Source organism: Anser brachyrhynchus (assembly GCF_964034855.1).
Source record: "Anser brachyrhynchus genome assembly, chromosome: 6".
In the NCBI taxonomy this organism is placed as follows: domain Eukaryota; kingdom Metazoa; phylum Chordata; class Aves; order Anseriformes; family Anatidae; genus Anser; species Anser brachyrhynchus.
Window position 1 is genome coordinate 32352612 of NC_137700.1, and position 23338 is coordinate 32375949.

At 45.4% G+C, this 23338-nt stretch overlaps 2 protein-coding genes and 1 long non-coding RNA gene across 15 annotated transcripts in view; all 3 read right to left on the reverse strand.

Annotated features, from left to right (window-relative positions):
- Positions 1-7261, reverse strand: part of LOC308197414 — a 29065-nt gene extending 21804 nt beyond the window's left edge. Inside the window, exons 1-2 of one of the 4 annotated variants that reach the window (XR_013952909.1) lie at positions 3671-7261; positions 26-3081 (exon numbers count right to left, since the gene is read on the reverse strand). This is a non-coding gene — a long non-coding RNA (uncharacterized lncRNA). The other 3 variants (XR_013952910.1, XR_013952911.1, XR_013952912.1) reach the window with 3 other exon arrangements.
- Positions 1-7602, reverse strand: part of SH3PXD2A (SH3 and PX domains 2A) — a 252617-nt gene extending 245015 nt beyond the window's left edge. The window contains exon 1 of one of the 3 annotated variants that reach the window (XM_080597790.1): positions 7268-7602. In XM_080597790.1, coding sequence (XP_080453916.1) covers positions 7268-7339 — 72 coding nt within the window. In that variant the 5' untranslated portion in view covers positions 7340-7602. The remainder of the gene's footprint in view (positions 1-7267) is intronic. The other 2 variants (XM_080597791.1, XM_080597789.1) reach the window with 2 other exon arrangements.
- An 11772-nt stretch (positions 7603-19374) lies between these two features.
- The window catches only part of STN1 (STN1 subunit of CST complex), a 41563-nt gene continuing 37599 nt past the window's right edge, over positions 19375-23338 (reverse strand). For all 8 annotated transcript variants that reach the window (XM_080597839.1, XM_080597841.1, XM_080597845.1 and 5 more), the window contains one exon: positions 19375-20424. In XM_080597839.1, coding sequence (XP_080453965.1) covers positions 20267-20424 — 158 coding nt within the window. In that variant the 3' untranslated portion in view covers positions 19375-20266. The remainder of the gene's footprint in view (positions 20425-23338) is intronic.

Sequence of the window (23338 nt, forward strand, 5' to 3'; positions counted from 1 at the left end):
AACACCACCACGTTCAGGCACTTACAGGTATTACAATGAACAGGATCTCTCTGCTCTGCCTTCACTCCGGAGCAATTTGACGTCTTATTACATTACCCTTCCTTACGTTATCCTTCTTCACCTTTGCAATTCAATGTTCACTGCTTAGCCAAGAGTCAGGACTAACATTCAGGTTTGTCTGCATGCTTCTTAGAACCAAACTATCCCTGCTTTGTACTAAAGGCTTTTACACATTCAAAAAATATATAAATACATACAGTAAGTACACCATATTACTGACATTCAGTGAACGTGACTCGGAAAGACTGACTGGGTTGCTGGTATTCAAATGGAAGGCAGTACAAAGAAAAAGTGAGCAGTGGGAAGGTTCTAATTAGGTTGTGAGATTTTCCACTTCAAAATCCTTTCAGGTAAAGAAGTCCACCCTGTTTTCTTTTGCCTTCCTCCTTCCCACTCCCCCAAAAAGTGATGATGCCCCTGCCCAAAACAGAGTAACAAAAATCCTGGAGAGCAGTTTTGCTTTTATAGTAAAGAGAAAAGGTGATGCATTATGATTAAAAAAAAAAAAAAAGGCAAACAAACAAACGTGGTATTTACAAACTTCTGAGTAAAGCTTTCAAAAAAGCCTCTCTATAAAGGTGTGAGCCAAGGCCCAGGGAAGCTACCGGGAGTTTTTCCGTTGACATGCCTGTATTTTGGTCTCGACTCGACCTGATTAAGCAGCAGACACCTCCAATTTCAAACAGTATGCCACTGTGTAGCTCTCTGCCTTTTTCATGCAATATTTATACAGCATGCTCCAGGCCAGAAGGTGCCACTTGGAGCTACAAGAAAGCATTCAGCTTCACAATGCCAAGCCAGGCATGGTGCTGTCAGCCCCCTCTAATAACTCTGCTCTTCTCCGTGGTATCTGGGAACCAATTCCCTTTGTGCGAGCAGGCTCCGATTAAGAGGACACAGCATAAAAAAGGAAAATAAAAAAACAACATCTCACATTAGAAGGTCCAGCTGTTTCCTCCCAGTTGACTAAATTAGAGAGCTTGTACGTCACCTCCTGCCTCAGGTAGGGTCACATTGAATCCCTCTTCCTGTTTAATCCACATAAAATGGGAAATGGTTTTTGAGGAAGACAATGGCAGAATATGAGGGTATTTTTTCAGGCTGAGCACTTTTATCAGATAAAGCGCAAGACTGCTTTAACAGCTTCCACACACTTTATGGGTGGCTGTGGGCCCAACCAGCTAACCTCTCTTTGCCACATCTTCCCAAATGAGCCCAGTATCAGCGCACACCCTACCTGGCAGGGACGGAAGGAGGGCAGTGCATTGAGATGCCCATGGACAGGGCAGGATCAGTGCACGGGACCAACAGACAGGCTGCTGTGGGATGCAGGAAGCCTTGGCTCCATTCCCTATTTCATCATTTGCTTCCTTCGGATGTCTGCTCGTTTCTCTCTTCAGTCTCCTCCTCTGGGAAAAGGGCACGATTTCAGTCCCTCGATTCCTCTCCCTTTTAGCTCAAAGCAGCCAAACTGGGCTAATTCTGACCACCAAGCCCTGCAAGTTGTGTTGCACAAGTGGGCCCTGGCACCCGTCCGCCCACCCACATACTCGGTGCTCTCCAGAAGCCACAGAGGCCACCCTGCAGCTCACAGCAGCTGAAAGCGTTTCTGCTGCCCCTTAGGCCTACATCGCCCTGGTAACCAAGTCCCAGCAAGAGTCAGTAGGGGCATCCCAGTCACTTTTAAAATGGGCCTTGGAGGCTTTTGGAACCGTTACCCCCAGCTCACGGGCTTGCTAAAAGCTTTTCAGTGACTTTCCTTTTGGCCGCCCTCCCAACGTGCCGCCGGCCTAACTCCGGGAGAGCCAACGCAGACGGCCTGCTGGGCCTCAGAGCCTCCTGCAGTATCTCATCCTGTCCTAACACGACAAACCGGGACAACTACCTCGTGTTTCGATTGGTTTTTAATCTATTTCTAAGGCTGGGGGCAGCCATTTACTTGGCAAACTGGTGAATTTAGATATCACTGCCTCTTGGCTTAACGCTACCCACCCACAGGTCCAGTGGAAGGAAGGCCTGTGAGCGCTCCTTAACCTGGTGGGCCGCCCCGCTGCCCTCTGAAGGAGCTTTCAGTTTTAGAGGTAATAACTGCCAGACAGGGCATGATGAAAAGCAGGTAGATGCCTAAAGTATCTCAGCTGCTTTGCAAGTATGCCTTGAACAAACTCAAAGGGCTGTGCATCTCTTGGGTGCTTCCTAAGGTAAGGGAACATGGCAAAGGCCTCAAAGGCAGATTCGCTTCCAGGTATGACACTGAGAGAGCAAGAGGATGCTGAAAGAGGGCAAAAAGTCAGTCTTCCGTGGCACTGAACAGAAAAAAAAATGGATGTTACACTGGCATTATAAAACAGTGGTGCTTGAAAAAAAAAAAAAAAAAACAGCATGCAACATCTGATGTTAGAGAAGAATTTTGCTTCCATGAGCAACACTTCCATCAACAAGTGGTTACAGTGCTAAGGAAGTGAGCAGTCCTCTGAGCACTTGTGGGTGCAGGCAGCTTTGGACTAGTGAGGTTTGATCCTTCTGCTCCTCCAGCCATTAGGGAGCAGGGGCAAAGAGTTGAACTAACCTGCAGAGAACTGTATCCACAGCTTCCAGATTTGCCTTAGAAATACTGACTTTTTATCTTCCCATCATGTCCTATCAGACCTAAAAACAGTGTAAGATTTACATCTCAAACAGGCAGAGCAGTGGAAATCATCCTTGAAAGACAAGTCTGCCCCAGCAGGGTGGTGGTCCTAATACAGAGAAAGGCAGAGCAAGGGAAAGGGAATTCTACCTGGCTGGCCTTCTCCTGAGCTCTCCTTTGCTCCATGCACAGGGATCACAGCCATTTTTGACGTAACCCTTGCCAGTAGTCAGAAATTCAGTTCTGAGGAATGATGAAGTCACAGAGAAGCCTACTAATTTTCTGGCTTCCTCCCAGCACCCCAAGCAAAGATAATAGTAATAATAATAATAATTCAGACCAGTGAGTCAAGCTGGACCGTGGGCCCTTGAAAGAAAGCCACAGACGGTTTCCTGTTGGAGGAAAAGGAGAGGGCAGAAAATGGAACAGAAGTCCTAAATAGGTAATCCATCTGCTCACGTAACATCTCCTTCTGCTTCACATCAAGTCCCTCACAACGTCCACCTGCAGGCCACCAGCTGTGTGACCTCCAGGCCCATCATATCCTCATGTCCAGCTCACTCTGGAAGAGATGTGGCTCACGATCTCTAGCTCTGCTAATTGAAAAAGTCCAAAAAAAAAAAAAAAGAAAAAGCCAGGCTGAGTTCTTCTTACCCTGAGATACTGACACTCCCTGCACAAGAATCAGGGCTGCACTAGATGACCCCAACAGGGGGAAATCCAACTCCTTCTCCCATGGTGCTGTGAAGAACCCACACAGGATCAAACATCCTTGCTACTAAACCCATGACTACACCCATGCGGCAGAGAGGCTCCTCTGAGAGCCCATCACAAGTCATTCAGAGGTGGTGTTAGGAAACAATTATTGTGCAGAAGAGCTGGGACAGTATGCAGGCATCTTATGACTAAAATCAGCAATGTACCTCGCTCATTTGACCGGAAAGAGACAGGGAAGCCAATTCTAAAGCAAGAGCATTTTACCTTCCCTCTGCGCTGAACAAAGCTGGAAACCACACAAAGCCCCACTACAAGAGGAGCAGAGCAGTGCTAGAAGAGGAAATCTGTACTGATGTGCATATCCCTGCCCTCGGAATAACACAGGCACACTTAGAGACCTCAGAAATGACCTCAGGCATATAAATGTCTGCTGAGATAACGCACATCACTAATCAGCCCTTTGTGGAAAAGCAAGTGGTCAGGAAGGGCTGGGGAGGAGCCTCTTAATTTGGCTTCTAATGAATGTTTGCCATTACCCAGCTTGCCGTGAAGCTGTGAACAGGTGAAGGTGCTAACCCCTCCTCACCTTCCTGAGTGCAGGATCAAGCACATCTGGTAGGCAGAGGCACCCTGCAGGGCTCCTAAAGGAGGCAGACAGGCGGTAACTGAGCTATCTGTCTGGAGAAAACTGGGAAGCAGAGAGGGAAGGGGAGCCTGGCTTGTTTAAGCTCCTCTAGGAAGGGCTAAGGGAGGCAAGCATCAACAGTGGGTCTTGTTAAGTAGAGAAACCATTTCTGGTTTGGGGTTTTAAATTCAGCCAATCGCAATTTCAGATTAAAAGCGAGAGAAGCAACCCCAAAGCCGACCAAATTTCCACACAACTGAGAGAGAGACTTTAGCACCATTTAAAACTTAGCAGAGGCTAGACAAGGGATTTGGATTTTTTGTTACCAGCTTTTTTGTTCCAGAATCATTAACTGACATGATCAACCATTAAAATAAATGTCCTAATTCACCCAGCTTCATCACAGCATTGCTCAGTCAGCGTATGGGACCCCTGTTGTGCCAAGGGTCTTTCCATCAAACCCAGACTTGACCTTCCTGACATTGTTCTTGTTTTTTAGAAAAAAGGGAGAAAGCAATGAGATTTAGCATTTTTATAGTATCATCAAGTGCAAATTAATTTTAAAAAGACCACCTGTATGGAGAAAGAATAGGAAATAAACTCAGAAAATCAAAAGTTGTAGGAACAGTAGTAGCTTATATTAGCGATACACCATACAAGAGGTATGTGGCTATTAATCCAGCCTCCTGCTTATCCTTCCACATGCTGCTGTCCAGGCAAGCCAAGCGGGATGCAGCGGGAGGCACTGCAGACCCCTTCCTAGCGGCGATCCCCTACGGAGGACAGCTGCCTGAGTTCCTATCAAATAGCACTGGATCTAAGACTTGCATCTCTTCTCATGTGCAGAGCCCTACAAGCCTTCCAGCGAGGTATTAATCTCTTCAGAAGTTTCACGCACAGGGCTCACAGCAGATGATATGCAAAGCCATCTTCTTGCTTTTACTTTCTCAAGTCAAGGCCACAAAAGCTATGCTAGTATCATCAAAGACATCTGCTCCAGGGAATGATCCTTGGCATCTAGGCCAAGCAGCACAGGGGATTATGTGCTACTCGCATTTAGCCCTCTCCACGTGCCTACACTGCCTAAGATCTGCCTCCATCTCTCCAGGCTCCACCACGGCCCTGAAAGATCGCAATTAAAAAGGAAAGGGGCTCAAGTTAAAATGCCTGAAATACCCACATCACCATCCTCTAGAGAAATACATCATTAATCTGATGCCATGATGTGTCGCGTGGCCTTAAGGCACGGCATGAAGGAGTTTACAGATGTTGGAGGCAGGCGGGCTGTATGGTATTACAGAGCAATATATGGCAGAGCGCACCAAGCTTCGCACTGACCAAAGTATACATGGGCGATGGAAGGAACTAAATCCCAAGCCACCTTTACACTCATTGTGGAAGAAAATAGTTGCATTGCGGTGTAAAAGAGCGCAGATACTAGTAGCCAGTGGATCAGATCCAGGGAGTTAAATTCTTTGACAGCGTTGGTTCACCCTGAGTGAATTATTCAGCCAGAGCCAGATGAAAGGCTGCAGCACATACATCTGCAGCAAACTGTAATCTAGGAAACAAAGAAGCAGCCAAGACTTCTGGACCTGCGGGTTAATTCACTCATCTGAAAGAAAGAGATTCACAAGGACATGGATCATTTTTAATTGAATTATGCCCATGCTTGTTTGTGAACCAAAATCCATTGTGCTGAACACTGTTCAGCCAGAGACAGAGTCAGCTGGACGAAAGGCAGACACAAAACTATTCACACAACAAACCATTTAATTTGCAATTTTTTTGGCCAAGAACTGGACACACACGGATATGGAGCTGTTGTGCAGAAGACAATATTAGAGACAGGGTATGGACAGCGGGGTGAAGGGGGAGAAATAGGTTTCCCACTAGAAGCCTTGTGGAAAGCTGCTTGTAACAATTTGGGTTACTGTTGGTAAAATGCAGTAACAACAATCATCGAGGAAACACGGAAGCATTTCTGCAGGAGAACAAGAGAAATATTTTGTTTCATGCCTAGCAATACAGGATTTAAATCCCTCTTCTCTGGTTATTTTCCAACAAATAAGAAATTAACTTCAATTTCTCCTGGTGATCAGGAAGCTATTGTTCCCAGCTCCTTTGCATAACTTGCTGCCTGGCAGACATACTTCTCTACAGAGGCTCCAGAGCCTCTGCTGCCAAATCGCAGCCACCTTTCAGGTGAGATAACAGCCTGCAGTGGTGTCAGCCACAACCCAGTGACAATTTCCAAAAGCAGTAGTAGCCTCTCCCGCGCGGAAGCGGTAAATGAATAATAGCCTGAATGCCCAGGTCCAGCTGGCAAGCTGAGAGGACGAGACCTGGAGCTCCCACCCCTATGAATCGGGCACAAGCCGTTTAATTGCACAGCGGATCAGAGCTCCAGCCTCACGTCTGCAAATCAGCATCTCTCAGCAACATAGTGCCCTCTAGCCTTGAGCTGGGTTACGGTTGATGCCTTAGAGGAAAAAGCTCAGTGATATGAAATGCTAATACAAAGCTTCACGTCCGATCTTTGGTCTTACCTTTCAGGTAACCCATTCAAACCGCAACCAGCTCCAAAGAAAGCTGGCAGATGTGCAGTGCCAGGGCAAACAGCGCACTCTGAGGTGTTTCACACCAGATGCAGCACCCCTTGGGCTTTTGCTTACCAAAGCAGGGTGATTTACCTTCTGTATACACAAAACCTAACCTGTGTATCTAAACACAGGTCGTGTTTTACGAAGAGAAATAAAGGACTATGTGTAACTAAAACCCAGAAACAGAGCCAGGAAATGAAGAAAACGTGTCTTTTCTCATTATGTGGATGGGCAAAAGCTACTCCACCGTGAACTCCTGCAGGCAAAGAGCCTTCCACATGACACCCTGCAGCAGCACGGTCCGGGAGGTTGTTAAACCTCGCCTGATGCCGCTCCGTTAGCAGCAAGGTGTGAACAGAGGAAGGCAAACGCGAGATGAAAGCGAACCCACATGCTGAGGGTGCCTTGATAACCATCCAAACCGCCTCCACCCCCCAAAATAGAGCTCTCGATGTAACTTTCTGGGAGAAAAGGAGCAAAGCCCTGTTCAGCACCTCTGGCTCGGTGACCCTACAGCAGGCACCGGGCAGTGCCTGGGATGGAGACAGCGCGGAGGAGAGCGTCCCGCGCTGTGCTGGAAGGGGACGCACACACAGCCCGGAGCCCCCCGGGGCGCTGCCCCCCGCCACTCACGTAGTGCTTCGAGGGGTTCCTCCGCTTCTCCACGTCCACCACGTTGGCGTCCAGCACGCTGTAGGACAGCATCGCGGCGCTCCTCCCGGTCCCGGCGGGGCTCCCGCCGGCTCCCTGCACCCTCCGGCCGCGCTGCCCGCCGCCGCGATGCCGGCCGGCGAGGCGGGCGGGCAGGCAGGAGGGAGGAGGATGCCCCGCTCCCGGCTCCGGCTCCGGCTCCGCCCCGCGCCGCGGCGGCGGCGGCTCCTCTCCTTTCCCCTTCTCTCCCCTTCCCTCTCCTCCCCTCCCTCCGGCCCGGCTCCGCGCCCTGCCCGCAGCCTCCGGCTCGGCGGCGGCTCCGGCGGGAGGGGCAGGGCTCGGCCGCCGTCCCCGCCCCAGGGCGGCCCCCGGCGGGACGGGGCCTGAGGGGAGCGGGAGCCGCCGCCCCCCGGGTGCTGGTGGCGGTGGGGAGCGGGGGGCGCGGCCTGCCCTGAGATGGCGGCCGCCCGCTGCCTGCCGGCGGGGGTCTCCTCACACGTCCCCCTCACGCATCTCTCCCCAGCCCGCTGCCTCGGCCCGGCCTCCAGGAGGTCCCCAGGGGCTGAGGAGGGCTTGGGAAGGGTGGGGACCCTCGGGGCACTCCATCGTTGCAAAATGTGCCCAAAATACGGCCAAGGTCACAGCAGAAACACAAGGGTCCGAGCCCAGCCCTCAGCCCACAAGGCCCACGGTTTATGGCCGCTGAGGGAGGTTGGCAACGTCCTGGCCCCCTACCCAGTGATGAAAGTTGGAGGGAGGTTGCACGGACTATCACGGGGGCTTTTAGAGTGATAACCCTATTTCATCTCTTTGTATATACATAGATACTGAAACAACCCTTATCCTCCCCTGGTCACACTTCAAGAAGAGCTTGCTCTAGAAATCTCATGGTGTTCTTATTCAGTAATGTGTCACTACTTTGCATATGTTTATTCTGGAGGCAGTTACCTCAGAAAAGGTAACTTGCATGTGATCTCCCAGCCAGCAGCTCGCTTTATGAAGTTCATTAACTATTCACCAAATGAACTGAAGTCACTAAGATCTCTATTTCCTCCACTGACTGTAGTGTCTTCAATCGCAGCCTGAACAGATTTTCCAGTAAGCTCCCTAAGCACTGCTGACAGCTGCAGACCTGCAAGTCTGGGAGTGTGGAAAGGTCCCAGCTCTTGGCAAAAGAAAGTCCCCTATTTACAGTGAGAGAACGGTCAATCTCAGTGGGATTTCACTATACGCTCTATGAGCCCATTTTTTGAATCACAACTTTTGTACTGTGTTATTAACCCTTCAGCAAGGATCATAAATAAGATACACACTGGAATCACAAAGTCGCAGATACCTAAGCCTGAAGGCTGATGTTTCAAAGTGAGGAAGTCCATAGTTGGTTTCCACAAGCAGCTTAAAAAAGCAAGGAAAAACGGGAGCAACGCCACCAGCATACAGCTACGTGCTGCATAAAAAAAACCTTCCTTCCAGACTGCAGAGAGGAAGATGCTTGGACCCAGCCTTCTCCTCTCTCCTCAGCTGCTACACCCAGTTCACCAAAACTACTGAGCAGACAGAACAAGTTAAATTTCTGATGTCCCATTCCAGGCATGGAGCATATGCTAGACCAACTCTTGGTGTTGGGATAGGAGAGGAGAAGTGTCCACCTCTATTATCACTTTCTCCTTCCAGTGCACTCCCTTCTCTCCTCTTTGAGGGACATCCCACCTCTAACCCTCATGCACGACACAAGGCAGTATAGCAATTATTTACATTAGGAACCTTTACTGTTTAGACTGGCCAAGAAGTCCCTGGTGTGCAGAGCAAACAAAGAAAATTCTTCCCCGACAATGTAAATATTCAAATAACGCATTGATAAAAATATGCCCAGCATGATAAGTCTTCTGGGTCTTGGATACCTCTTTCCTGTCAGCCATTATCAATATACATTACACGTTTCATCCCCTTCTCCTATTATCCTATCCAAAAAAGAATAAAGGTTTCCCCCATCATTAAAAACATTCAGGCTTTGTTTAAAATCAGCTTTCAAAACATTTCATTGTGAGGGAAAAAGAAAAAAATACATCATTCTCCAAACACTTTGCCCCATCCTTCCTGACATTCTTACTAATCGGCATCTTTTTATGGGTATTCTCATCTGTTCTTGCGAGGAAGGAGCTGCTATTTTCAGGGAAAACTTAATGATGCTTTGGGGTTTGTGCTCCCTTAGTGACTACCCTGTACTTTCACGGCATCTAGTCCCCTGTTCACCTTTCCTCTGTTCAAGGTAACTTAGTTCTCCCCCGTTCCAGACAACCTTCTCCAGCTGCAAAGCCTGCCCAGCCCTTGTCAGATTTGGCTCCCCTCTTCCTGTTGTCTGCTGATTTTGCTCTCATTGTCACCTTCTGCTCTCCTTGCTTGCTTGCTGCATCCATCCATCTGCATAGGAAAAAAAAATGTATGTTGCTAGGGGCATGGATTGTTCTTCTAAAATATGTACAACACCCAGTCTAGTGGGAGTCTGATCCCAGGCTATTGCAAGACTAGCAGAAAGTAACCAAAACCCCTTATTATGCTTCAGGCTTGAGAAAATCGGCTCCTCTCTTAGGCAGCAGCTGGGAAAATGGAGCTGACAGTGCCTGCCTGGCCCTTGTGCTGGAGAGCCAGGCTCAGGCTGCTGGGGCTCAAGGAGAGAAAAACAGCATGCAGCGGAAAGCACAGCAGGCTCGCTGGATGGCTGGGCCCACGTGCTGAAGAGCTTGTACCTGACTGGGACCATGAAAACACAGACCAAGCAAATTTGTAGGAAAATTACTAACTCTAGGTGTTTTAATCTTAAATGTCCTAGTTTTTATATTTCTTTCTTAAAGTCTTTCTTACTGAAGTCCTGTCACTGCATGGGAATATCACTACTAACAATCACTTGAATTTTAATATGTATATTAATGTCAATGTTAACAGCTGAGTTAATAATTCACCTCTACAGACTCATGATTCCAGTAAAATCCACCTCAGGAGCTTCCCAGGAAATTCAGACTTCTGAAGACTGAGATAAAAGAGCTATTTGAAAAGCATTTTTCTACTGATTTGCTAGGTGAGTGCTGGGGCAAAGGATTTTTTTTTTTTTGACTGAACAGGTAACCACATTAGCCTCACAGACCTAATAGAGCTGCAGCCCAGCAACCTCAATTTCGCTCCAATTACAGAAAAAGCTGATACATGACAGAATGCGCGTGTGACAGTCTCAGAGCTGGAGCATGACTTGGGTTTTCATATTGCAAGAGAACTTTGTCATGATGGCAATTTTTTTGTAAATAAGCATTAGAGTTGTAAATTGAAAACACTTGGATCATAAAAACAGTGAGAAAATCAAACAAGGGACAGACCATTAAGGGACCTCCATTAAGGCCATTTTTAATGCTTCTTATTAACTCGTGGCATATCACTGTAGATAAGTAACCACCCCCACCCTCCCAAATATCATCCAGCACACTGTAGCCTAACAACCTTTTCTGAGTGTCTCGAGTCGCTGTTCAAAGACATTTCCTTCCTGCTTCTGCTTTTCTATTTGTCAGGGCTGGGCAGCCAGGTCTGCCCTTGCGACAATCAGATGTTTTCCTGTCCCATTAAGTATGAGGAGATTTAACGGTGCTCAGCACCTTGGGTGGAAGCAAAATGCCCCGTGAGCTCAGCCTCCTGGGGGAAGGGGAGTGTTTCGGTGCTGTGCATGACAGATTAGCCACACAACTCATTACTGGCAACCAGAGTTGCATGCATAATCTGCTAGACATGGTACTAGAGATGTGCCCCTTAGGGGTTTTTTGGCTCTGATGTGCAACTAGCACAACACAGAGGCTTTGTTACACTCCCATCTCAGCTTCTGTACTCACAAAACCTCAGTTTCTTTAAAGGGTTGCTTGCCATGCAGTTCTTCCACTTCAGGTTTTCAACATACATGCCTTTTGATACGAGTGACAAGAATAGTAGAGCCTGTCTGGCATTCAAATCTCAAACTCTGAAAACACAAAGCATGATGCAATCTTTTTCTTTCTTTTTTTTTTTTTTTTTTTCCAAGTGAGCTGCATCTCATTTTCTTGGGAAATTACTGCTCTTCAAATGAAATTCACTCTTGAGATAAATATGTCCAGCTAATGTGGCAGAGGGAGCTGATGATCCCAGCTGCAGTCCTGGCTGAGCAGCCCTGGAAACTCGGTAGCGTGCCCCTTCCCCTCCCAGACTCTGCACCAGAGCAGGCTGCTTTATCAGCCCATGTGCAACGTAGTATAACCGAGAAAACAAAGTAATTATTCTCCCTGCTAGCAGTGTACATGCTTTCCCAATGGCTAACAGCTTTTTCTTACACTCTAAGAGCTGCTTCACCCTCTCTACTTAAATTATAGAATATACTTTTCCTGAGGCAGTTTTCCTAGAATTTAACCTGTCCATTACTAACGTTATCTTTCTGTCCTCCCTTACCGGAGCTGTGGATGAAACACTTCAACAGCAGTAGGTGCATCACACGCTCTGCTTAGGGTAGTAGCAGCAAACAGCAGACTGTTTTTCATTGACACACACCTTGTACTTTTCCATTGTTATGAAGGTTTTGTAGGTATCTGATGACATGGTTAAAACGAATAAAAGAAAGCAAGCCCAAACCATGCTTTTCTTATGTCTTACATAAACATCAGGCTTACATTTGTGGCAGCTGAAGTTTTTCAAACTGATCACAGGTTTGGATTGGGATTCCCCAGGCTAATTCCCCGGTGCTGTCCCTGACTTCAGTTGTGCTCACTGTTCTCAAAAGGAGATTTCAATGCCATCTTCTGCCTCAGTCTGCAAAAAACTTGGCAATCTATTGTTGAAAACGCAAGCTTGTTATGACCGAATTAGAACTAGGAAGAAGTATTCTTCATTTGCATTTTCTTCCCATGTGGCCTCTTAGCATACACATGGACACTGAGTCCTCTGTACTAATAGATTTAAAATTTCTACCAAGTCCTTTTTAAACTTGAATTTCCTTGTTCGCTATTTTTACACATGCAATCCCTCCTGAATCAACAGTGATTTTATTACTTAGAACTTCTTGTGGAAGACAAGCTACGGTTTCTCCGGCAAGGCCTGGTTTAGGTGTGCTTTTCACCTGTGGAGTGTGGCGCAGGACCACTGGCTGACATGCTATCCAGGTAATTCCAGTCATTTCTTTGGATTTGGGCATGTATTAAGCTGTGTGCATGCAGCACAAGAGACAAAACCCTAAAAAACATTTCACTGTCAAGAGCGTTTGTAAGCTGCTGGTGAAGTGGCTCTTTTCCTCTCCAGGCAGGTCTCTAAAAGGCAGCCAAACACACAGAGACCGCCTGCGGGGCACAGGCAGGTTCTTCCTTTGGGGCCATCTCCATCAGACAGTAGCAGCATCTGGGTGACAATTACGTTGCCCTGAACATTTTGATCTTTAAAGACATTTTGGTGGCCAACTCTTACTTTAGCCTCTAACTTTGAGCATCAAAGGGATCAGTCTTTTCGAAAAGACGAAGCACCCTGCAGAACAGGAACTGTTGAGGGACAGCGTAAGGAAGGCACAGAAAGAGCATGTATTACTCTGCTCTAGATAAATTTGTCCAGCTGTTTATGATAAATATTCTCTTACTCCATTTTTTTCATGCCCTCATTTCCTTCCTTGCTTTCTATTTACAGAAAATAAAATAGTACAAGTCCTTGCTTTCATTACACGCAGCACCTGCTGCCTGGTCTGAAACAGATGTCTGAAGCATCATTAGGCAATTATTTCTTAGCCTTTTTCAACTGGACTAATTTCAAACATCTTTTTGCTAAATCCTCCTCCCTCTGCTTCCTCTCCATTTCTCATCCTTTCCTACATTGGGAGTTCCAACAAAAACTCCTCTCTGTATCACTTTGCTCCTGTTATGTTTGTCCTGGATCACTGTACCCACAGAAGAACAAAGAGAGAGACTATAACTACTTTGAACCAGGAATTAAGTTCAAGAGACATTCTTGGAGGGGAAAAAAAAGACAAGGTAAGGGAAGGAAACAATGAGAGAGTATTAGTCAGCAGTGGAGGCAGCAGTTTCAGAACCCCAGCTGGCTTGTCGTGGCTCAGTTCTTTGTGGACATTACAGCGAAGAAGAGTTTTACACACATGCAAGGCCAACTCCTACGCTCTCACTGGGAATGACTTCAGTTTTGGCAATAGGAGAAAAACCGAACTCCAAACACCCATTTTCATTTCCCTACCACCTTCTATTTTGGCAAGAAAGCACATTTTAAAATCAGGTAGGCCTGCAGGGCTTTGATGACTATTGTTGGGGAAGGCATTTGTGGGAACAGATTCCTCCCTCTTATTTCCAGGTATCACTGCAATGTTTGGATGAGGTCTCCACCACTGGGAGGAACTTCTCAGCCCGGTAACAGCCTTGGTGCATGCTTCATTTAATGCCATCGACTCTTACGCAGTGACATACACTTGTGATTTATCTTACCATGCTCCCAGCAGAGGTGGGACTACTTTCCTCTCTGCTTTACTTCTAATTTGGGGAAATTCAAAAGATGAATTAAGATTAGGGCTGAGACATCTAGTTCTTCTATCAAAGCAATAGTTTAGCTGCAGCTATTCCTCCAGTTTTCGAGCAAGACAAGCAGATGTTTAGGCCCATACATGCTCGCACATTCACAGCTTGTTCATCCCAGGCAAAGCTGGCAGAGAGCTCCAGTTCTGGCTGGTAGGAAAGGAGTGTTCACTCTTCCAATCAATAACAAAAAGCAAGCTAAAACAAGAGTGTAGGAGATGTTGTGCCAAGTTAATTGGCACCACGCTGTTCAATGGTTCAACTCTTGCTGAAAATTGTTCCTTTAGGTTATTTCTTTCACTGACAAATTCCAGGTTATGTTATGTTCAGGCAATCTTGTTAATCTGGGCTGGTTTCAACTTGTAAATTACTGTGACTGGATTAGTATAGTTGCCATCGCACATTTAAAAGGTATTAGTGGGAATGGGCTGGTGGCATCCCTAACAATCATAAATTCAACTCTCTACCCTGACACAGATGCTGCACCTTTACCAGATTTTAAGTTCATTTGCAGTTCCCCATCGTGAATGTCTGCCTTGGGGTGACCTCTGCTAGCCAACTTCAGGCAAAACAGTCTAGTCAACTCTTAAAAGAGCGCTGCAATGCAAGAACAAATGGTTCTTGTGGCAGCAAAAGTTACAAAAAAATGGGTTCTTAGAGGTTGTTTTGTGCATGGTTTCTCTGGTGTTGTATGACTTTCTTTCTACCCCCTTATTAGTAGCACTAATCTGGGCCTCCTCCTTTTACCTGTGCATCCACTTTCTTGAAATGTGCAAGCCCATAATGTCATCAGGTCCTTCACTCTTCTTAGCCAGCCAACAGCTTACAAAATCACTTGAGCTGGTGGGACAGAAGAGGTAGACAAATGCCCAAATGCACAGTATAATCACATCCATCACACCAGAGCATTAACGACACTTTCTCAGGGAACAAAAAAAAAGGCTAAATGGGGAGACACTAACTAGTAGATGCACAAACTAAAAGTCTCTAAAAGTCTGCCTCAACTTTACCAATCATGTATGCGATGAAAGCTGCCTTGATTTGACACTTTAAAGTGTCAAGGAGAGGCGGATGGTTTCTGCCATCTGCAAGTACAGTGTGTACTTGCTCTAGTTTGGGCAAGAGACAAGAGTTTTAATTTTTAACTACATTTATTTTCATGCTTGGATACAAGAAACCCACAATTAGAAACTTGGAGGGTGCTACTAGGTCGGGGGTCCTGGGAGGTAGGAGGAGGCTGTTTTCCTGAAATTGCAGCTCGTTCCTGCTGCACGCTACATGGTGAAGGAAAGATCCCCTTCTGGTGCCTTGGGAAGAAGCAAGGAACAGCCTGCTGGAATCTGAACAGGGCTGCGAACCATGCCAGGTCAGTTAGGCAGAGGGATTATAGCGGTGTTTGCAACTGTCAGAGGCTGACAAGGATATTTGAGTTAGGAAAGAAAGTGGGGAGGAAGCAGGTTTGACCATGATCTGTGGTGCAGAGATGAACTGAGACTGTGAATGCAATGAAAGGCCTAATAAATGACAATTCGAGGAAAGAGTGGAGAGCAGAAACAGGCGACAGAAGTTAGGAGGAAACCCTCTGCGCCTGACAGGGCATGTTGCTGGGAACGAAACCCAAGATTCCTGACTCAGCATTTCCCTGCTGCCAACAAACATCCACAAAAATGTTTCCGTAATGCTGGGGGCTCCTAGAGGATGGTGTCCAACTATTATAACTACTCTTATCTCCTGTGGTGAACTTTTTTTTTTTTTGCTCACCAGCCTGCACTGTTGGAGCAGGAGGGATGGAGACTATGCTCAAAGAGCAATAAAGAACACAGCAGCACACCGAAAAAGGAAGTTTCAAAATTCAGGTTGCCTGTGGTGTCTGAACTTGCTCCCTTTCCATTTAGAGGTAAGTATAAAGATACGATATTTGCTAGGCACATCTTTTCCCCAGTAAGCCACAGGATCGGCTCACTCCCAAAGTAAACCAAACGGCATTTCTTTGACAAGCAGATTTTCAGTACTTTGTCTCCTAATTCTTCACGTGGCTCCACTGGCTCCACACCTTACTGGTTGTTCATAAATGAATTGTTATTCTGGATAATGAATTAGCAACTTCTTCCGTGTATGGTGTTCATCACTGAAATAAGCAAGTATGGACAGATCCACAGAAGTAGCAACTTAGGGTCACAGAGCCAATCTCTTTTTTTTCCACTTATTACTTTGAAAGAAAACCTTCGCTTCTCAGGTGGTTTGTGTAAAATACATACACTCATGAGTACAAACTCACAATCCAAGGATTTGAGAACAAGAACACTCAGAAATCATTTAGGATTCCAGGAAAAATATTCTAATGAATATAAACCAGGAGACCATAATTGCCTCCTAGGACATAGAGACTAAAAAGACAAGACAGGCAAAGCAATGTGCACTGAAAGAGAGGCAGAGAAAGCTAAAGCAGTTAGTGAAAGTAGGGCTTGGATTAGAGCTAAGTCCCACTCCAGCATCTATCCATTCACTCACTCCCACTCAGCAATAGTTCTCTAACAGCTACCACTGACAGATCTCAAGAACTTTTAATGACTAATGTTAACAAAAATTGGGGTTATGCGCTACAACCCAAGGAACCCACTATCCCCCATTTTCAAAAGAGGAAACTGAGGCATGAAGCAACCTTATCTTCTCTCTCACCTAAGCAGATGGCAGGAACTGAAGGTAGCCTTGTTCTGTCCTTTGTTTTCTCTCCAGAAAAACAATCAGCTTATATTTTGCTAGAATAGAAAATTAAAATTATTTGGCAATTTAAAACACTGCATTTCTATGGGAACACACCTTTTTAAGGTAATGTAAAAATGCTGACTGCTTTTAAAACCTGCATTTTACTTACCTGCCTTTTACTGCCGTAACTGTTTCTATGGAAACTAGAACTGGCCATGAAGCAGTCCTACAAAATGAATTCTCACTTGTCAGTTTTACCTTAAAGTGCCACCTTCAAAGTCCTTTAATAAACCAGTAACGACTGCATTGCCTAAAGAGTTTTCAAGTTAAACAAAACAAGAAAGCGTGCTTTCACTGAATGTTCCACACAATATTTTGTAGGCGTGGTCTAAATCTAAGAATTTTAACAGTGTGTGTGATATGACTCTCTTGGTTAAGGATACGATCTGTAAACAGAGAGAGAGTTTATTAGCAGTAAAAGCCCTAGTGTGTGTAGTTAGACTTACATAAAGGTGACTTATACCAATATGGGTATGTCTAGACTGCTGTCACAGAAGCATACTGTAGAGATACTGACTAAATGGGTAAATCAACCTACAGAGAGCTCTGTGCTCCCACGGCTAGCCGGCGTTCTTCTGTGCAGGCACATGCTTACGGTATTCCCCGTAGGTACAGGAGCAGGAATGCACTCAACCAGAGTCAGCGTTAGTCTGTGCTAGGCGGCTACCATGGAAAATAGAAAGTATGCAAGCTTAAGGCACAACTATTCCATGCTGTTGTTCAGAATTAGAATCAGCATAACTTAAATCTAGACTCCTCCATTAACTTTTTACCTTGAACTTTCACTCTAGTAAAAACTGTAGGCTCTCTTGTGTACTTTCATATTATTTCCCTAACTTAAGGGAGAAAAAAAAATCTATTTTCCTGTACTTGGGGATCAATCTCCAACAGAATATATCCTTCATCACAAGAGTCCAGCGCTGATAGCAAGGACCAGCTTAAAAACTTCCAAGGACAGGTTCTTTCCAGAGTGACTTACCTGTCTTTCCCAAGAAGAGTTCCTCCCACCTCATCTCTAAGACTTCACAGTTATCACTGCTTTTAAATCACAACAGGAGCAGGACAAACAGGGCGGACACTTTCTATCTGCATCAACCACTGATGCTCAGAAAATAGGAGGCCGGACATTTTAGGCAGACTTTACACATAGAAATACATTTAAACCACAGGAATTGCAGCATCAAAGTGGGAAGCAACAGAATACTTTAGATGCTGCGTGTATGACTCTACACGCTGCAAGGGACAGAGATACGATCCTATTTTGGTATGAATTTATTTTAAAGAGATCCTAAAGAGCAATACAATCTCCAGACTATCTTTTCCTCCAGGACTCAGCTGCACAGAGCTTCTCCCAGAAGATACCCAGCCCACTCACTTGGCTGACCCTCAGGAGAACCAGAGTCTCTTCTAACCTAAGAGAGATGATCACCCTTCACACCGAGACAGCAGTATTCACTTAACCCTTTCCCAGGGAAATCAACTTCTGCTAATCTAGCAGGGCATTCCAAGGGGCGGGTCAGTTTATTAAAATAAGATGCCATGCTCTTCCATATGGTCCAAGACACTACCTACTTTCTTTTAAACTATCCTCAAACTCATGCCACATAGGTGACTTGTCCACAATCAAGAGGTAACATATTGTTAACTCCTGAAATGAGTCTGAACCTTAAGCTGGGAACTAATATCCCAACCTACTTCTCCTGTTATCAGCCTTTGTTTTGAAGCATCACTTCCAACTGATCAGTATAAGGAAGCAGGAATCTGAAAAGCTCAGCTCCCCCTTGACAATATGACCAAGCAGGCCTTTTTGTAGGCATCAATTAAACTTGCAGTTCCCCTCAGTACCACTTACACTCAGTATTTGGACTTCCCTCCCTGCTTTCCAGAGATATCCATAGAAAATGAAAGTCTTCCACACTTCTTCCTTAATCCCTTTCTCCTCTATTTCCTTCTGCACAGGTACATCTTTTTGGCACCTGTTCAGGCCCGTACCAAGATTGGCCTAGCAGGTACCTAACTCTTAACACAGCGGTAATGCTAGAAATAGAGGCAGCCTGCAGGGAAGCCAGCTATTAAGCTCTGCAGCAAGTAGGGAAATTACAGTGAAATAATGACTCACGCATGGTTTTCCACTATGGACAAACGCACCATCTCTTTAAGGCTGGAGTTTTCCACGGGCCTCTCAATGCAAATGCCAAATATTTCATCATGCTTTTCTCTTAGCCTATATCTCACTGCAGCTACGGCTTGGAACGAGGCATATAATATAACAGCAAACCAGAGACTTGGCACACATGGGGCTACTCACTGGCTTTCCTCATGCATGTGGTTTATTTTTCCCTGCTATGTCAATCCTTATAGGGCTTTACCACCACATCTGCCTCCTGGGAGTCTGCTAGTTCAGCTGTTACAGGGAAGGTGCAGAGCAGCGAGGAAGGATACATTTTTCCTTTTTACTCCTTTGAAATAGAAGGTATCACCTCCACACCATTAATTAAACAGAGTACTTAGACAAGCCCCTGCTGCAGCAAGCCCTCCAAGCAGATACTGAACAGCTCCAGGCTTTGAAAACTGTGGCGCATACCAGAGTTTTGATTATTCTAGGTCAAATGCCTTGCATGGTAACCTTCTCCAGGCTGATCTTATTTCATTAATGTCTTGTGTTCTGCTGCAAGCATGGATATGGATAGTATTTTTCCTGAAGGTGACAAGGAAGAAGACGCAAAAGGCAACCAGAAGCAAGAAGGTCACAGCGAGTCTTGCTGGTTTTCATATTTTCTTTTCCAAAGCACCTGATTTATGGTTTATCATTTGTGATGTAGAAAGCAATTTAAAAATAAACAGCAAAACAGTGGCTGATTTTGAGACTTCTTGGCTGAACAGAATCCACAATAACACGCATCAGTAGCGCACGCGGTAGCCAGTGGAATCCAGACACGCTTTACAAGCAGTGGAGAAGGCTGCAGGATGGGAAAGGGGTGCTGGACCTCATTCCTGAATATTACTTCTCAGAGGAAGGTGGGGACTGCTTTAGGAGTAGCATATCCGTGCACATTCAGGAATATACATATACATACGTGGGTGCACCAACACTGCCAGGAAGAACAGGCAAACCTTTTGATTGTTTTCTTTCACGTGCTTTCTCTAGCTATTATAAAGCATACATAAAAAGAACAGCTATTACCATATGGAAAGATCACAACATCAGTCTTTAAGCCAGAATGATGAGTCCTGACATGATCATTACTGTAAACAGTGCTCTTTAGCAGTGACTTCTCTTTAGGGCTCACCAGACGTAGATGTGAGAAGGCCATGTCACATCTTACTGTTTATCAGGGAAGGACATGCAGAGAAAAAGTCCAGCTTCTTTTCCAGCTCCCCTGCTGTGTTAGGACATCCAGAATCAGTTTGATACAACTTTCACTAGTAATAAGGAGGAAGTCAGCAAGAATATTAAAACAAATATTTGGACAACTTCTCAGGAGCTGGACAAAAATAGCACTTGGAGAAGGAGAACACTTTTTCCCCCCCCCCATCTAGCTCATACTTGGTAATAGCAGTTTTTCAGTGTCAGAGTTCTGTCCCAACCGTTCCTTATTCCTCACTTTATCCTGATTGGACCAGAACAAACATATCTCATCTTCCCTCTTTAAAATGCCATATAGTATCCTTCCATAGTGCTGACAACATCACTGTTACTCTCCAGCAGTTCCAAGACACGGTGCATCACCACTTCAGCCAGGCTGGGGTTGTAGTTCTGCCGAACACAACTCAGGATATGAAGAAAGTGGCAGCCTTTTTCAACATCTGTAGGAAAAAGATAAAAAAAAGGAAAATGTAGCCAGGCACAGAGGAAAGAACTCAGTCTAACTGCTTCTTTTTAACCATTACAATCCAAGTTAGTCGCAAGAAAACAAACAGCTATCACATGAAGAATGCCTTAAGTACTAAAGCAGAGACGCTCATATTCAGAGGGAAGAGATCCAGTCTGTGCCTACAGTTCTCCACTTACCAAACGCTCCCACTGACTTCGCTGGGAAGTGTCAGGGCTGTAACACTAATCATGAGCGTGAATGATAATCAGTCTTGCAAACAGTGCTCATATGGTACAACCTGATGAGGAGGATAACAACTTTAAGGCACCTCCACAGTCCACCTATACAAGCCATCCACTTTCTACAACTGCAGTTCATCGTGAACAGAAGAAACCAAATGAAAATCCTTTTGCCTGTATCCAGCACTAAAAATGTCTGGAACAGGAGGCAGGCCTGTGGCCAGATGTAACTACTTGCCCAATACTGTCATCTTGTGGAAAAACTGTCACAGTGCAACTTTTGTTCAGATAGCGATGCAATCTCATTCCTACACTTGAAACTTCTCAAACAATTACTGGAGTAGAAAGTCACAGAATTTCAGTACCAAGTTTTATCTCATTTTAAAGGGAACAAACCCTGAAAATGTACATGAAAGCAGAAATATAAAAATAATTCCTTTTCCTAGAGAGCAAGTCAGAAACAGATGTCCGTAATGGCTGCAGTACAGCATGCAGCAGCTACTGTGTGCCTGATGGAGCCATTAATTGAAGCTCAGCTGTCCCTACCAACAATTCCCCCCACAGACCCTGTAAACTCACTAACCATCAGTGCTGCAGGATCCCAGTCTTTCCCTCAAGTTCTCAAAACAACAGAGATTGTTCTCCTCCATGGCTAACAATGGAAAACTAGCATAAATGAAGCACATTAACATGAGTTACTTTCCTCCACCTCAGCCCTCAGCTCAGATGACATAAGGTAAGTTTGATACAGCTAGTGAGAAATTTGCGTGAAGTTCTGGGGCCAAGAAGATCCCTGTCCTATTTTGCTGCTGCTTTTGGTTTTATTTTAGCAAGTCCCTAACTCTAGAATTAGCTAAGCCCCAGAATTGCCTTAGAAGCTGCTGAGAAAAGTCACAGGTAGATAGGATGTGGCACTGTGTACTGGTGTACACTTCAGCCTAACTCCTATCAGACTATAATTCAGGCAAGGATATTTCTTTAGAAGTCAGTGGCTTGGTGTGATGAAAGACCTTTGTGGCTAGAAGAAAATACATTCACCACCCTAGGATGGATAAGTGCAGAGAACAGAACAAGGTGTCTACCTGCTCTTAGTGACTGCTGCCGCAAACAAAGTGGGTAGCTGCATTTTGGATTAGTCACAGGTTTGTCATAAGACGGTCAGAGTGCCCATCCCTGATCTACAGTAAATTAGCTTAAGCCCTGATGAATTAGATTAGTGACTCAGGTATTACCCAACAATACAATACATCTTTTGTTCTAGATGCTGGTAGAAAATGGCATTTTGGGGTAATCACAGGTGTGTACAATAATTAAGTAGCCTAGATACATTCCTAGGCTACAGCCCAAGTTAGAGGCAATACACGCTTTGCAGTGGTGTGATGCTGTCCTTCTTTCATTGACACAATGGGCTTTAGCTTTTGTCTATGATCTCAGGTAATCCAGGCTGTGATAAACTGCCTTGCCTACTGATATAAGAGGGGACAGAGTTAGAGAGCAACTACTCTTTGCCTATTGTGGACATGTGGCACAGAGGTCCAGTTGGACACACTGAATTTAAGTTTAGGTAGTTTTGGCTTTATTCTCTCTACTATTAGCTTCATCTAAGCCTAAAACCAGAACAAATGCACCAGGAAAAGAAACAAGTCTGGATTAAGTCTACCATTTTGCAGTTCAGTCTGGAGTCAAACTATCCTGTCACCCATTTCTGGCTGTCTTAAGCCTCTAGATAGACCCAGAGTGGTCTCTTATAAGGGCACTTCAGATCAGGCTGTCGGGATTACAATTAGAACCAAGGACTAGGATTGCAACGTTGACATATTAAAGATCAGGGTTTGTGGAGCTCAGACTAGTCATGCTGAGGGTTTTTTTTTGTTTGTACAATAGTTCCAGGCAGCTGGGTTGGGCCTGAGAGTGTGTCACAAGAAATGATTGGGGTGAGGCACTGCCTTGAAAGCTATCAGAGAAGCAGTTGATTTGGATAGAAGAGTTTGGTTTATCATAAAAACAGTCTTACTGTCATGGAAGATTAATGTTGCTCTTGAAGGAAAACGGGTACGAACTTCTTGCAATAACCAAGCAAAAGCCTTTGAGGTACTACCATGTTCCTATTTTCTCACCGGGAGCCTGCTCTCTAATCAAGGCCAAGCGGGTGGCTGTACCCGCCCACGGACAGCAGAGGGGGCCAGACAGTTACATTGAGCTCTGTGCCATTGCATCATTCAGGGACAATAAAATATTCAAAAGTATCCTTTCTGGTGGCTTTTTGGTTTTCCTTCTCAAAGTCTTCTATTACCAGTGACCAGAAAATTGAAACGGTCCTTCTGAAAACCATCAGAGGAAGAGAGACTTACCTGGAAATTGTGCTTTTTACAACAGGAAAGTAAACAGATGGGAAGTTTCAAGGAGAACAAGAGGCTCTGTAAAGCAATTGCTATTTTTTCCCTGCCCAGTATGAAAAAAAAACAGCTTTGAGGACTCCAGGCTCTGCAAAGTTTTCTCTGTGACTATCTACCAGTTTCTGGCTGCTGTTGACTGGAAGAAAGAACTTAACCTCTGGTGGAGCGGGGAGGGTATATCACCACTGTGACAATGCACACCAGGCTTGGTGTCCTGCATCAACTACATACATACAAGTTCTGGCTTTTATAGTGGCCCAATTCAGAAAAA